This window comes from Oncorhynchus masou, chromosome 25, assembly GCF_036934945.1.
Source record: "Oncorhynchus masou masou isolate Uvic2021 chromosome 25, UVic_Omas_1.1, whole genome shotgun sequence".
NCBI classification, from domain to species: Eukaryota; Metazoa; Chordata; class Actinopteri; order Salmoniformes; family Salmonidae; genus Oncorhynchus; species Oncorhynchus masou.
Window position 1 is genome coordinate 36,862,830 of NC_088236.1, and position 17,232 is coordinate 36,880,061.

Genomic DNA, 17,232 nt, shown 5'->3' on the forward strand with positions numbered 1-17,232 from the left:
AGCTACAACTCCTGGCCCAATACAATAACATGAACACTTTGCTGTTATGAAGCCTGTCGATGTTCACATCCGCGTCTCTCTGTCCCCACTGTTATGTGTGTCAGGTACAAGGTGACTCAGGTGGAGTTGTTTGCACTGCTGTGTCGTCTGGCCGACGAGCTGCTGTTTCGTCAGATTTCGTGGATCAAGAAACTGCCGTTCTTCTGCGAGCTATCCATCGAGGACTACACCTGTCTGCTCAGCTCCACCTGGCAGGAGCTCATCCTGCTCTCCTGCCTCACCATCTACAGTGCGCAGATCTTTGGAGACCTGGCCGACGTCACCGCCAAGTACACGCCCTCTGAGGACGAGATGCAGGGGTGAGTATTGCCCGACAGTGGGAACACTGTCAGGTTTAAACAATGATACTAGGTTGTGTTTATAGGTTTATTTTGGAATCATTGTATGGAAAGAGACCATTTAGCTGGGACACCCTCCGCTTCTGCCGAGTGGCGCAGTGGTCTAAGACACTGCATTTCAGTGCTTGAGGCGTCACTACAGACACCCTGGTTCGATTCCAGGCTGTATCACAACCGGCCATGATTGGGAGTCCCATAGGGTGGCACACAATTGGCACAGCGTCTTCCGGGTTTGGCCGGTATAGGCTGACATTTAAAAAATGTAAATAAAATTCTCCTTTTGTGTTGGCATTCAGGCATCAGATGTTAGAAGGCAATAGTGTGTGCTTACCTGGACTAATGTTATTGTAGTATTTTTGGGAGGTGTGGTGGCTGAATACGGCTCTTAAGAGAAGGGATGATGTCAACATTTGAGTTGTGTTTCCTTCTGCAACAACAGTCTCCTACAGAGACCACCGTTCCACTCTGTGAGTTCACCATCTCTAAAGGCTGTGATATTTCGACCATTACATCGGGGTATATTGGTTTTGGAAGTGTGCCAGTAAACTGCCCTGTGAGGTGGATGACTCCTCAGGACTGTGGCTAGCACTGTCTGGGCCATTATGAAATACAGGTCTGTCCCTCTGTCCCAGATTGGCCATAATACTGTGGGGGCTTTTGACTGTGTGTAAATCTGACCAGAATTATCAGCCCTTTTGGCACACTTCGTCCTCATTTTCTATTGGATTTACGGCTGGGTTGTGTTGCAAAGCCCCATTTGCCTGCAGTTTGCACATTCAAGGAGAAGGTGTCTGATTTACTAAGCCAGTGCTAATCGGTGTGTAGGAACATGTACTAAAGAGATCAAGATTTAAGGGGAGCTGCAGAGACGGGTATAGAGATTGATGAGTACAGTTGTTCAGTTTGCCGTGTTTAAGTACATGCTCCTTCCTTAAAGCTAAAGGAAATGTTTAGTCAGCGAGATGAATGTCCTTAATCACTTGTAGTGGATCAGCCTCCCCCCCACCCCTACTGCTCATCATCTTATTACGGTCATGATTGAATCAACTATCATAAATCTACTCTCCTTTAACTTTGTTATTTCTTTGTGATTTTCCACTTTTGTAGCTGTGTGTACAAGAGCTGGTAGTCTTGTTGATTTTGTGGGTTGTTTGCGAGTGAGCGGGCGTGCGTATCACATTTCACAATCTCACCATGTTTTTGTATGCTTCCTCTCCAGGTTCAGTGAGAATGGCATGGAGGTGATGGAGAGGCTGATCTATCTGTTCCGCAAGTTCCACCAGTTGAAGGTCAGCAACGAGGAGTACGCCTGCATGAAAGCCATCAACTTCTTGAACCAAGGTAACACACACACAGACACACACACTAACACACACACACTAACACACACACACAGTCAGACACAGCACTGATCCTTCAGGGATTTTCTGAACTGCTCTGCTGCTCAGAAGCTTTATTGAATAAAAAGAATGTAAACATCACACATACATGAACAGTAGCTAAGGTCCTCTCCTCAATGTGTCCCTGTCTGTCATGCAGATATCCGTGGTCTGACTAACGTCTCCCAGTTGGAGCAGCTAAACAAGCGCTACTGGTACGTGTGTCAGGACTACACTGAGTACAAGTACCCTCACCAGCCCAAACGCTTCCCCGAGATCATGATGTGTCTGCCAGAGATCCGTTTCATGGCAGGTAAGTTGGGGCATCTATCAGGGATTGGCATGGCGGGCGGTGTATTACGAAATGCTAATATAAAGGTCCATAACAAGGTAGGCGATAGGATAATTGCTCTGTACTCACACCCTGTGAAACATGTTTCTTTCCAGGCAAGCTGGTGAATGTTCCCCTGGAACAGCTCCCCCTTTTGTTCAAAGCAGTCTTGCACTCCTGCAAATCCAGCCTAATCAGCTACAGGACAGGAAGTTCCCCCTGTCTGACTTCTACGGGTACCTCCCCTGGGAACTGAGCCCTGCCCTGCTGGCTCTAGGACCGCCCTTTTACTCATTGTTGGCCTAGGGGGCAGGACAAGGGACTGGTCCTCCTTCCTGTGAATGTGACAAGCAGCTAGTTTTATAAAGCTTTTTTTTCTCTATATATTTATTACATGACAGAGCTGAATGTATGCTGATTTATGCTGTGCACATGCTTCTGTACAAACTAAATGCACATTGATGCATTGGTCTTTGGAGTTTACAAGTGTGTATCCGATTGCTCAATGTGTGGGTGTTGCCATTGTTAGAACTTGACTTTAAACATTTATTTGATTCGGATGGGGCCGGATATAAATGAGTTGACAAGTGTTTTGAGACTACCTCAGGAAGATGTTGTTTCTATTTTCAGGTACCTTTTTCTCGATGTTTTGAAATTAAGAGTTGCCCAGTCTAAATCCAATCCCTGTAAATGCTTTAAACTCCTGAATCATAGATTGATAAGTAGGCATTTACCACGAAATTGACCAAAGGCATTGCTGTACGTTGAACCAAAGATTTAAAAAAAAAACAAACAAAAAACCGTTCACCCCTGCAATCAACAAATTAATGTTCACTAAAGGTGTATTGTCTCCCTTCTTGTCGTATTTTTTCTATACTGTGTTACACACACTATCTCTTACAGAACCCACAGACAGACTTCCTGTAAGGGATGGGCTGGTCTGTTTTGAACATTCCTAGACATTCGGTGAGGTGACACTTAGCTGGATTGTGGGATCTTCGTAGAAAACGAGCATACGGGTATTTTCTACAATCATAGACTGCGGAACAAATTAAATTGCAGGGGTAGGGGACGTTTGCTGTTAGCTGTATTGATTTTTGTTGTTGTTGACCAAAGTGTTATGCAAAGCTTTTTCAAGCAGAACCCATAGATGGGCAATGAGCCGATAGCTCAATGTAATGATTTCTTATCAATGAAGGACCCGACTAAGAAATGAATCAATGTGCGTCGGAGCTGGAGGAGAGACCTACTGCTGACAGACAGACACACAGTGCAGCTGGTTCCCATCCTAACCCCTAACGATGAGACACCACAGACAAAGGCCCCACTGTCTTCCCTCCTAGTCCCTGTAGCACCCATCTGTTGCTCCAGACATACAACTTTTAGCCCTCCACTGGTACTCCCGTGCCCAATCCTTAGCCTCTGCACATGCTCATTGGGTTGGTGGTCCGGTCCGCACAGTTAGGCTAGAAGGAAATGCTGGCCTGCTCATTTTTACTACTACATCTTTAGACTGTTGGGTTCGGAATGCTCAGGTGACTACTTTTTTTTGGCTGTAAAAGAGGAGAGACGGAGGAGACATTAGGGGCTTGTCTATTCATCTGGAAGGACTAGAGGTTACTTCCGGCTTGCACATCATCTAAGACAGATATGCACATTGTTTAAAAAAAAAAGAAACATACGGAGAAATAGGTTCTTATTTTCTAAGTATGAGATGATAATTTTTCCCACTTGAAGAGTCTTTTTTGATCATTCAAGTTTTATCTGTTTCCTAGTAACCGTTGTTTGAACATTTGGGGCAATGCAGTCCTTCAAATGACTCTCTTTTATGCGGTGCTGTGGTGAGGCAGGACACATTCTTTGACCATGAACTTGGCAAAGTCCCCACCCTGCATGCTCCTCTCTCTCAGGTCCTTGTGGACCTGTATTTAAACAGGGTAAAGTGAGTGTTGTGTATTGCATTCAGGAGTTATTCAGTGATCACAATGCTGATGTACTTGTAGGATTCGTAGTCGTAGGATTCAGGACATTGTAGGTCCTTCTTAGAAGGTGTTTTCTTTTTCAAATATTTTCCTGTTTTTATGAAAGTGAATGTGTTGGTTTTAAAGGGCATGTTTTGGAACAGATTGTTTTTGACCAGATTTGAAACAACTGGTGAACCAGTGCTCCCAGTTCAGTGTTGAGATGATTTGGCTGAAGGTGGCCTGAGACGGGGGCCGAAATGCCAGAGACGTCCCCTTTCCAAACTGAGCATGCTCAAAATAACCTCAACTATCAGGTAGGCTTACTCTCTCCCTTCATCACTACTGTAAGTCCAGCCTTGTTTGTCTTGCTCAGCCTTAACACTACTACCTACCTGCCTTAAAGGAGTACTCCACCCCAAAATAAAAATCTATGTTTTGTTATTTGTTTCATTTGTCCATTGTTGACATAGTGCCAAAAATGTTTTGCTGGTCAGCAATCAATTTTCAAGATATGTAACTTTTAAAATACAGAAATCCTCCCCTTTTGATGCATCACTGGGTGGAATGTTCCTTTAACACTGTACTATCTTACGCCCTGAACCACCCTTTGAAGACTTTCTCCAATGGTGTGTTCTTTGTTTCAGTAGTTTTCAAGTAGCCACCTTTCCATCTTTTGTTTTTATACATTTTTAATGTTATTGTTAAAACTAGAATCCTTAATTAGAACAATAACAAAGCGGTCACCCTGCCTTAGTTTTGGTAAAAAGCTTGAGGGATGGGCCTGGAGGAATGTAACCACTCTCAAATTCATAGACAGAGCTATGGATGCAAGGACTGACCATCCATGACATTAATTCTAGTTTTAACCATGTTTTGAGGCTATACAGCGTTTGTTTACATTGACATTACAATTCTTTCTGATGGATGTTGGATGTGATTCTATCAACTCTCTGCTGTAATTTAAGTTCCAAAAGAATATAGTGTTTATGGTATTGATATTACAATTCAAAATTGTTTATGGATTGGTCACTCTTTACTATTACCAAAGACATGTTACAGAGTTGATGAGTAAAATGATATCTGCAGACAGTGAATTAACTCAGCAGAAGACAGGCACCTGTGAAACTGGTAAATATCATGCATGATCCTTCGCATGCAAAGCCTTCGCTGTATTCTCCAGTGTCATTTGGGCCTGAGGTGTGGAGTTTCCAACTCGGATATTAGAACGGAGTCACACACCGTGGCTTCCTACTTTTCTTTCAGTTGACCATCTGTGAACAAAGCAGAGAACATTGAGGTGTGCCAGAAGTCACGGTGGAGAGTAGCCAGCCACTGGTCTGGGGGGCTCAGTGCATATGGCACTCCTAAACTCAGGGATCAGGCATTTTTAGGGTACTTGTGTTTGAGATCCTAGCCCAGTGCTGCTGCTGCCATACAGTGTCACTCTGGCCATCATACATGAATATAGGGACTCTAAGTGGCAGGTTCTTCGTTGCAGTCTCTTTTTAAAATCAAACGACACATTGCTACCTTGCTGCCAACACCTCTCATGTTTTGAAACACATGTAATACAAACTCATTACCATTCTCACTATTTTCTGGAATGTGTTTTTACAGATAATGGATATGTAATTTGCAATTTCTATACTGAAACTACCTCTTTTTGTGTGTCATCACGTTGCTTACTCTCACACAGGTAATGTTTAAAAAAAAAATCATATTTATTGGTTTCATTGCACCAATGTTCTGTTATTTTGTGTCTCTTATTTCATCCAGTTACCTCACTGTTACCTATTTTGCATGTAAACGTTTCCTCATATGTTTTTCCGTGGTACCTTGAGGGGAGTCAGTTTGACCACCGTGCCAGTTTACATTTACAACTTTATTTCTGCGATCGATCATGCAGTTTACAACGTCACACCAAGTGATCAATGAAAACGGATCAGACTGATGACTTATTTACCATGTCATGACCGTACACTACCAATCATTAACACACTTGATTACCATACCAAATCATTTCTGTGGGAATCCCGGCATACTGTATGTAATCACATGCCATTTGTTCACTTTTCTGCGGTCGTTTTATCAATACTTCCCATTTTACTGGTGAATCAGTGTTTCTTTGTACAGTTCATTCAGCAACATATAACCCAGTATGGTATTCCAATCAATGTATTGTGTTCCTTCACTATATTTATATAGTTGTCAAGATGGGGTGTACCAAACAATGTATTGTGTTCCTTCACTATATTTATATAGTTGTCAAGATGGGGTGTACCAAACAATGTAAAGGCAAAGTGTAAAGACTTTAATAGGGTTAAATGATCAGTATCATGTTTGATATTTAGAATGCTGCTTGTGAGTGATTATTCATTACAATGTAACTTTGGCCCTTTTGCCATTTCCTGTTAACATGCTTTTCTTCACTCATCTCAACAATGAATGGTTTTCTGTTATAACAGTGTTATTACAAGCTTATACATTGTTATTACAAGCTTATTCAGTGTTATTACAATTCATTCGTTGAAGCTCCTTATTAAGGAGCCCATAATGGGGCAACTAGAGCAGATAAAATCATAACATATCTCAGGGAACAACGTCTTAAAGTATTTCCATTGAATCTGCACCACTGGATACGCAGATGAAATGCATTACATTTTTATCTGTCATGTTTGTTTTTTTCTCCTTAAAGGGATACTTTAAGGGATCCCCAGAGTCAGACGAACTCATGGATACCATTTTTAGGTCTCTGCATCCAGTACGAGGGAAGTTAGAGGTAGTTTCTCGAGCCAATGCTAAGTACCGTTAGCTCAATGAATGGAACTCAATGGCAACAACTAGCATGCTAGCTGTTACCATAGATTTCCAGTCATTGCGCTGATTCAGAGGGGTTGGGTTAAATGCGGAGACACATTTCAGGTGAAGGCATTCAGTTGTACAACTGACTAATGCTAGTTAGAAGTTGCGCTGACGCTAGTTAGCAACTTCCTTCAAACTGCACACAGAGATATAAAATGGTATCCACGAGCTCATCTGACTCTGGGAAAGTAGATTAAGGGTTTCATTGCCAAAATCCCGAAGTATCCCTTTAAATCTTTTGAAAAACCTCTCTCCTCCGCTTTTCTTACTTGAACTACCTGTGACAAATGTGATCCATATGTGTTAAACGCATGTTTAGAATATGTTAGGACTTGAAACCAAATAAATGTGAACGTTATGCAACTGTGCAATCGTTGTCGTGTCTATTATTATTTAACAGGTAGTGACCGGTGTGAAGAGTCTCTACGCTTCCCTTTTGTTTGGTGCTTATTTGCTGTACAAAAAAGAACCGTTGCGATCTGATCATTCTATTGGATAGTATTACAGTTTTTCTCAATCGCTAAAACACAATTTCTGAAACCTTGCTCCATTTCCTGAAAACATTAAACACAAAACCTCATCTTCAAGCACTATTTACATAACCTCTGACTCCTCTTGCAAAATGAAACATTTGCCTCAACAGTTTTACCTGTGTTCAAAGTCACACTGCTATCATAAACAAAGTGATCAAAATGATATATACTCTCAAGCAGTCAGTAAACAATACACCGAAAAATAGAAAACACATTGTTCAAAACATACAATTCTCAGGGGAAGTACATTTTTTTATCTTAAAAAATATATTTTTCCGTCATTGTCTTTTGATGAACGAAAACATGTTCTATCATAGTAGAAATTACTACTCTGCTTTGCTCTTTGCAATTTTGTTTTTTGTTCTTTTTTGTTCTGTTTGCTCTCTGAACTGGCTTATATTGGTTGTGTCGCATCATTTGGAACAGGTTAAATCAATTTTGAGTGATTGTGTTCAATCAATGACATGTCTTCTCTATTTGTATTTGATTGTTGCCACTTGTGTTTACCAGTATGGATGACATGTGCATTAGAGTGCAGAATGTGTTTTGAGAATGAGAATGTGTTTAGAATTTTGTTGAAAAGTCTAAGTGAGATGTGCAAATTGTGTTTTACCATGTGAAATGGTTTAAGGTATTGACAACAGACTGTGTTTTACCATGTGAAATGGTTTAAGGTATTGACAACAGACTGCATAATTAGCTAAATGAGTCCAGGCAACTGAGAACTTTGTTCAGCCAATGGGGTTTAGTGTTTTAGCAATTGAGAAAAACTGTGAGCTTACCAAGACATGTACATCTAGGGTTTAAGGGACACGCTCTTTCTCTGTCATTTGAAACCCTTCAGCAGATTTTGGATGGGCCTAATCTGTGTGTCCATGACCCATCCAGCCTAATTTGTTTTGCAAACTGAGAAAGCCTATCATTCACACACACACACACAAAAACAAACCGTTCCTGCATTCGAGGGAGAAAGATCTGTATCTAGACAACATGAATTATGATCATCTACATTTAGGGTGTAACTAAAACGCAGGACCAGGGACAGGACCACAGTACACTGCACCTTTTGGTAGAACCTGAATGCTAAATCTGAATGGAACTGCAATGCATATGGAAATGTAAAGCAATGAATCTCAATGTCGTCCTTAATATAGTCAAAGAAGAGGAGGAGATCGAGGCCAAACACACGATCGACAGTAACATTGTCCTGTTTAGGTTATCTGGAGATTGATCAGTGGAGCTGCTGCTTGCATCATGTCTGTGATCCGGCCCAGGAGTGGTCCATTGCCAGAGGGGGGCCTACTTATCTGCTCAAGGCTGAGCGAGGCGAGGGGATTTTGACAGGCTGTACTAACAGCAGCCCCTCTTCTCTCCCCTGACAGGATCCCCTCCTTCACTGACTGACCTCCACTCTCAGGCCCACTCAAGGCTGGAGGTGTGGAGTCCCTTTCAATGGAGATGTATCATGCAGGGATAACAAAGGGTATGAAGGGGAAAATGTATCCTGTGCATGGATTGTGTTGAATAAGATGGTGTATACCTGACATAATAGCAAAACCTATCTACCACTCACAATAGAGAAATGAGCCATAACATGACAAATGCAATATACACAATTCAATGCGTTATGATAACACTATAAAAGTCACAAAATCAATAACATTGTCAAGACCAACATTTTCAGAACCAAACATGGTTATAGTATGTGTTGTGCAGCTCCCAGTCAGGACAGGGTTGAGAGATCTTAATTGCAGGCCCCTGCAGCGTTAGGTTGTAGTTGGCCCACCATAGCGGGAGCTGCCCTTTAGAAATGCCACCCTCTGAGCCAGGTTCTCTTATCAGAACTAAACGTCCAATATCCTATCTCTTTGATAAGAGCCAGAGGTTTGATAAACACAGAGTTGGAGCTGAGATATAAGAGGACAGTATCACAGACTTAGGGGAGGATCGCTGCTTTGATTAAGATGTAAAGACAATCTAGAGGAAATGACATCTTTACTTGTCCTGCCAAGGGGTTTCGTCATAACAAGCCTTTGGGATTCACGCACACATTCCTCCAACTGCACTATCATTTGTTCATTTTGTTCGCTCAATGCCTTGACGATGTATGCTTTTACTGTAATGTGACTTTGTTGGTAGCAGTGGTGGTGTCGGTGTTTAATTGAACTAGCCCCGTGACACCTGCTTGTGCTCTTGGTTGAGCCCATTTACGTTACTCTTGGAGACATGTCAAGGCTAGGCCTGACCCCCTCACCAAAATGAGAGAGTTACAAGTGAAGAGAGAGAGAGAGGGATGGAGAAAGTGAGGTAGTTAAAATCCTTAGAGAGGGTGGATAAAGACATAGAAGAGAGAGCGAGAGAGAGAATGAGAGATTGAGAGAGAGAGATAGAAAGAGAGAGCATTTCGGAAGCATGTAGCATGGACTGTAGGGAAATGGTGGTGCCATCAGAGAAATGTGAGGGAACAAGGTTAGATCCCTCTGAACGTGTGTCAGTTGGCGGAGGGTGAGGAATGGTGGGACTGTTATCGTAAGGCAGCGGGGCTGGAGTGCGCCAGGGTCAAGGGGAACAACATGATAGGGCTCCCCCAAGGAGAGTGGGGAGATGTGGAGAGGGGGGAGACGAGAGAGAGGGGGAGATGACCACACCTGGAGAAACCACGCTTCAGGAGCGTGGCAGAAAGGACACAGGCCAATAAATCCAAGAGGACACTGATAGCCCTGAACTGTCAAGGCTGAAAGACCCTTGAATCTCCAGAATGATCTTCTGGTTGTTAAAGGAGAAATCTGCAGTTTAAACAATAACACAGTTGGGCCTGGAGAAATGTAACCACTGTCAAATTCATAGACAGAGCAATGAATGCATTGACTGATCATCCATGATATTAAAATTAATAATTTTAACCATGTTTTGGGGCTATGTTGCTTACAAACAATGGAGTAGAGCAAGCTTATATTTTGAGTTCTTACTGTATATGCTATTCTTCAAGAATCAATGGGTATATAATGAATTTAAAAGTTTAAAAAGTAAAAAAAAAAAAAAATCAATGTACCAATGCCAGATTGCCCCTTTAAAGATGTACAACAGTGTCAGGACTCCGCCGAAGTCGGTCCCTCTCCTTGTTCGGGCGGCGTTCGGCGGTCGAAGTCGCCGACCTTCTAGCCATCGATGATCCTCTTCATTTTCCTTTGGTTTTGTCTTGTCTTCCATCACACCTGGTTCCAATCCTATCAATTACATGTTGTGTATTTAACCCTCTGTTCCCCCCATGTCCTTGTCGGTGATTGCTTGTTGTAAGAGCTTGTGCATGTCTGTCCTGGTGTGTGTCAGGTTATGTACCCATTATTTTATTGTTCTGTTTTCCGGTGGGGTTTTTGTTATTAAACTGTCCCTTTTGGAAACACTGTTTTTGCACAGTGCACTGCCACCAGTACACACCCCTTAAAAACAGGAACAAATGACATGTCTGTTGAGTTTATAAGGAAATAACGATCGAAAATTGATTAAAATAATTTGTTTATATTGTTTAAGATATGTTTGGCCTTATAAATATACATATATTTTAAACATATATATTTTGTTCTTGTCTCCTCAAATTACCTGTCTGGTGTCAGAGATTTATAATGGACAAAAAGCTATAAATGCTACAATCTTACCTAATGAACAGCTACCAGGCTGTTGTAACCTTGAATGGGCTTCTGGCAGACGCCAACATTTGAACATCTGGTTGTCCAGTTAATCACTTCAATCTGATTCCCTTCACTAGAGCATGCTCATAAATGGAAACAACATTTTAATAAATGCTCATATCAAACATTGAGCGATATAACCCTGATTCTCAGGGCCAGGAAATGAAATTGAGGGAAAACAAATGAGAATTTGTTTAAAGTTTTGTTTTTGCGTCTATAACACTTTGGAGGCAAAAGAGATTGAGGACTTTTAGATCTGTCTCCAAATTTTGAGAGGAGAGTTTTGGTCAAGGACAGCCCCAGGAGGTTTGCCAGGCAGTAACAGTAATATCTGTACTGTACATGTTAAAGTGGCTGTACTGTCCAGAGAGTCCATATTGACAGATCCACCTCAAACGTGTATTATAGTACACTACTCTGTACGAGACAACTGGGTTGCTCCTGTCTTTCTCATTACTGAATGTTTTGCCAAACAAACATTTATAAATGCGGTTTCTGAAGATTTCTGACATGTTAAAATGTGGAGGACAGAGAATTTTTGGACTGAAGTGAAAGCGGAATAATATTCTGAAGAGAGATGTACCACAACAATGGACTATATAGGCCCTTTTGATGCATACCAAGTTGATACTGCATGAAATTACTTTGACTGCTATAATGGATTATCATACCAAAATATAGTGATATGTTTAAGTGCGTGCAAGGTTTCATTTGAGGATGACCTTGTGAGGGCATGTTTCTATTGTTGTTGAACACAAAGCTGACTTCTCAAAAAAGCACTAACGGAAAGGGCTGTTAAATTTCAGTAATAAGTCAAGGCCAAGGAATGGTGTTAATGTATTGAGGTGCTCCATCTATGCTGTAGGCCTTGGCTTGAATCTCCCAGCTCTGAGCATCAATAAGGCTAAGCACAAATACTGAAAGGGCTGCATTGTTTTATTGGTTTCTCACAATTATCATTCAATACTGTCTCCTACTACCTTATTATTACTACTTACTTACTTACTACTTACTTACTTACTTACCTACTTACTTACTAATTACTTACTTACTTACTTACTAATTACTTACTTACTCAGTGGTGTAAAGTACTTAAGTAAAAAATACTTTAAAGTACTACATAAGGAGCTTTTGGGGGTATCTGTATTTTACTATTTCTATGTTTGACAACTTTTACTTTTGCTTCACAACATCCCTAATAAAAAGAATGTACCTCCATACATTTTCCCTGACACCCAAAAGTTCTTGTTACATTTCAAAATGCTTAGCAGGACAGAAAATGGTCCAATTCACACACTGATCAAGAGAACATCCCTAGTCATCCCTACGGACTCTTATCTGGCGGACTCACTAAGCACAAATGTTTTGTTTGTTAATTATGTCTGAGTGTTGGAGTGTGCCCCTGGCTATCTGTGAATTTCAAAAATCAAGACAATTGTGCAGTCTGGTTTTAATATAAGTAATTTTAAATTATTTATACTTAAGTATACATACTTTTTGACTTTTACTCAAGTAAAAAAAATTCTGGGTGACAATTAAAGTATCTTTACTTTAATAGTTTAAACTCAAGTATGACATTTCGATACTTTTTCAACCACTGTACTTACTACTACTACTTACTTAGTACTTACTTCCTATAACAATGAATAGCTAATGCAATCCCCAATGCTCACAGTAGGCCTGCTGTGCATGCTTCATATACATAGAGTAGACCACCAGAGGGCATAACTCCAAAATAGTCATAACAGATACACATGTTCATCTTGTCCATCACATTTCATCAAACCCCATGGTCTATTGTAAATGTGACTAATATGGATATATGAAACTCTTTGAGGGGAAAAAATATTTGAGTTCCAAAGTAATTCTAGCTCTTAGTTAAGAGTTTGTAGTTTTAATCTTTGACCTTGTGGGAAGACACTGGCGGAAACCCCTTGCACGTTTGCTTTCTAAAGATGCTATTGTAGTTTGACCATCTTTGCTCCTCCTCCAAGTGTTTTGTTTGGTTTAGTTTGTGCAGTACCCTTACCCAAAGGACAAACGGAAGACACTGACATGTGTATTGAGCCAGGGATTATCGTATTGTTCATGCTTGCTTTGTGATTTGTTATTGACAAGTAGAAATGTAGTCTCTCCATATGCATATACTCTTCTTCGAATGCAGTCTCCACTTTCTTCTGAGAAAGCAGTGTCCTTACACTTTCTTCTGTATCATTCAGATAGCTCTTCTTTGAGGCACGATTGATCCAATCAATAACTGGTAAACGGTTGTTACACCTGGGTGAGATGGCTACACATAAACTGACATTCTACATGTTGCATCCAGTCAGTCTGTTCTACTGTAATTCCATCCTTGTCTGAACCATCAGCATGTATTTTCTATTGCATAATTATATACTGAATGCATTCAATTAAATGTTCATAGAAAATTATAGGTACTTTTTGAATTACCTTTTTTGCGTGACATATTTACTATTCTTTTTTTTTCTTGATGTGTCACATGTAAAATATATTAGCATAAATGCACTTTCACCTATAAAGCAATTGTTTTCCGATAAATTTTTTATCCCAGAGATTCTGCTGTTTTAGCAGAAAATAGTTGCAGAGGGCACAATGAGCAAAATATAAATGATGAAGTCAAAACAACATCGAAGCCCCAATCCTGCTCTTTATTTATTGTCCTAATATATCTCAGAGACAGAGACAGAGCGCTTCTGATGCTGGGGTACCATTGACCTGTAGCCACAGCACACTCGCAAAACAAAAGAGTGCTGGAGACAAACATGAGATAGGCCATATTTCTGGCATTCATTGACGAGGCCTAGCCTGGTGTCTGCCTCTCCAGGCCCTCTTCCTCCTCCTCACCCTGTCCTGACAGTAGGCTCAATGTTTGTTTTCTGCCTCTTAGATATAATAATAGGATGTGTTGATAGCCTAATCAGAGACCTTGTTTTTGCCTAAACTGAGACCTTGGAGGGTCACTGCCCCATATTAAGATACTTCACTGCAGTGGGCTCAGGACACTATAGGATACATACAACAGGGAATGTAGGATATATGTCTCATTAGTCTTAGTCTCATAGAGCTAATGCCTCTGTTACAGTTACAGTTAATGCCTCTGTTACAGTTACAGTTAATGCCTCTGTTACAGTTACAGCTAATGCCTCTGTTACAGTTACAGCTAATGCCTCTGTTACAGTTACAGCTAATGCCTCTGTTACAGTTACAGTTAATGCCTCTGTTACAGTTACAGTTAATGCCTCTGTTACAGTTACAGTTAATGCCTCTGTTACAGTTACAGCTAATGCCTCTGTTACAGTTACAGCTAATGCCTCTGTTACAGTTACAGCTAATGCCTCTGTTACAGTTACAGTTAATGCTGCTGGTGCAATAACAACCAATTAGAGGTTTCTTTTTCATTCCGTCTTTGCAACGGTGAACCGTATGTGAATAGTGTAATTCAAATGTAATAGTTTAAAACTCCTGCTTTGCACCACCTCATAGGATAATAATCATGTCCACAACCTGCAAACAATGGGCAGAATGGAGAATGGAGCAAATGTTTATCATGATTCATGAACAGGAATTCCAGAAGACATATACCTTGTGGGTTTTGTATTTCTCCAGCTATGCAGACCAATTGATACAACTAGAATGACTAGATAACCAAATGCCTGGTGTAGACTTGCAATGTTTCACCGAAAACGTTATGAGCTTTTACACATTCAAATATGATGTTGAATCGATCTTGGCCTTCATGTAATTATAATAGACAGGCACTTTGAGCACAATATCTTAAAGGTTCAATACAGCCGTTTTGTCTCAATATCAAGTCATTTCTGGGTAACAATTAAGTACTTGAATATAATTTTCTTCAATTATAATGGTAATATATAACCCAAAATTTCTCAAGCAAGAATATTGCTAGTGTAACGGTTTTCTTGAAGGAGAGGAGGACCAAAATGCAGCGTGGTTACTATTCATGTTTTTTAATAAGACAACTAAACATGAACATAATACAAAACAACAAACGTGGAAAACCAAAACAGTCCCATCTGGTGCAACAAACACAGAGACAGGAACAATCACCCACAAAAACACAGTGAAACCCAGGCTACCTAAGTATGATCCTCAATCAGAGACAACTAATGACACCTGCCTCTGATTGAGAACCATACTAGGCCGAACATAGAAATACCCAAAATATAGAACAAACAAACATAGAGCGCAGCGCCGGGCAGGCGGGAGACTCCGGCAGCAGCGCCGGGCAGGCAGGAGACTCCGGCAGCAGCGCCGGTCAGGCGGGAGACTCCGGCAGCAGCGCCGGACAGACGGGACCACCTGTAGGGAGGAGACAGAGAGACAGCCTGGTGTGTGGGGCTGCCACCGGAACCACCAGGCTGGGGAGACCCTCAGGAGGCTTGGTGTTAGGAGGAGGCACCTGAAGGACCGAGCTGTGGGGGAGCACTGGAGCTCTGGTGCGCAGCCTTGGCACCACTTTCCCAGGCTGGACAACCACTCTAGCCCGGACCCTCCAGAGTGCAGGCACAGGTTGAACAACGCACTGCACCCTCCCAGCACCCCGGAGACACAGCACGCAGAGCCGGCACAGGATACCCTGGACCAAAACTGCGTACCGGCGACCAGACCCGCTGAGCAGGCACCATACGCCCTGGCTCGATGCCCGCACTCACATGACACTCTCGGGGGGCTGCCCTATAGCGCACCGGGCTATGGACACGTACTGGCGACACAGTGCGCTTAACCGCAAACAAGAAATGTGAAACCCCAAACCGCCCTGTCTCTGTGTCTGCACCAGATAGGACGGTTTGGGGTTTTCACATGTCTTGTTTTTGTAAGTTTGTTCATGTTAAGTGATTTATTAAAACATGAATCAAAGTAACCACGCTGCGCTTTGGTCCACCTCTCCGTCAATGGAAGAAATCCCTTACAGCTAGGACTGTCTGGGAGTGGTCTGAGTGAGGGCCCTCATTGGACGAGCCTAATGGGAGGGATATGTAACCTCATAGTGTGGAAATATATATAAAACAAAGGACAATTGCATTTTGGACTGCAATGGGCCTTTAAGAATATAGCATCTCTATACAATATCTCCCCTCACCGAACCTATGTTCTAAATCCACATCATAAACTGGGTGGTTCGAGCCCTGAATGCTGATTGGCTGAAAGTTGTGGTATATGTGTGTAACCAATTTATAATAGCAATAAGGTACCTCCGGGTATCCAGTCACTCCGTGTTGCGCCGTGCGTAAGAACTGCCCTTAACCATGATATATTAGCCATATACCACCCCCCCCCCATGCCTTATTGCTTAATTATACAACGGGTGGGTCTAATCCAGAATGCTGATTGTCTAAAACTGCATTCCAGTCAGTATGTATTCCACAAGTAACCACCGGGCTAAATCTATTACATTAAAATGCCTATTTACTCTGTTCCATCTGACTGCGCAATCCACTGGCTCATCAGTGCAGCCAAGCAATTTATAAACTTGATCTCCACTATAAAAAGCATCTCGACATTATCTCACATTTCTTTTAGACAAACATTTAGTTAACAGCGGAAGATGTGTATAAACTTTGCTGTCTGTCTCTCCGACATTTGGAACATTGTTTCAATATTCAAATTTGTTCATGGCTCTCATGAGGACCGACACAGGAATGGAAGACCCAGAATGACCTCTGCTGCAGAGGATACTTTAATTAGAGTTACCAGCCTCAGATATTGCATCCAAAATAAATGCTTCACAAAGTTCAAGTAACAGACACATGTCAACATCAACTGTTCAGAGGAGACTTGTGTGAAAAATATCCAGCTGTCCCATAGCAATGAACATGTTGGGAGTCAAGACTAGACAGACAGGCACACAGCCAATCGAAATCATGAATCAACTGGCATAATTTTTATGGATATATATAAAGAAATGTAAATTGAAAAAATGTAAAACCCAACGAAGTGCAGCTAGTTTGCATTCTTTCCTGCTTCAGTTTGAAGTGATTGTGTTAGCTGTGTTGTTGGCTTGCTCCTCTGAACAATAGTGTCAGAGAGAGCCGAA

General features: G+C 41.5%; 1 protein-coding gene across 2 annotated transcripts in view; it reads left to right on the forward strand.

Annotated features, from left to right (window-relative positions):
* Nucleotides 1-7,305, forward strand: part of LOC135514247 (nuclear receptor subfamily 6 group A member 1-A-like) — a 111,294-nt gene extending 103,989 nt beyond the window's left edge. For both annotated transcript variants that reach the window (XM_064937588.1, XM_064937589.1), the window contains 4 exons: nucleotides 105-359; nucleotides 1,618-1,739; nucleotides 1,938-2,090; nucleotides 2,225-7,305. In XM_064937588.1, the coding sequence (XP_064793660.1) occupies nucleotides 105-359; nucleotides 1,618-1,739; nucleotides 1,938-2,090; nucleotides 2,225-2,364 (670 nt within the window). In that variant the 3' untranslated portion in view covers nucleotides 2,365-7,305. The remainder of the gene's footprint in view (nucleotides 1-104; nucleotides 360-1,617; nucleotides 1,740-1,937; nucleotides 2,091-2,224) is intronic.
* The last annotated feature ends 9,927 nt before the right edge of the window (nucleotides 7,306-17,232 follow it).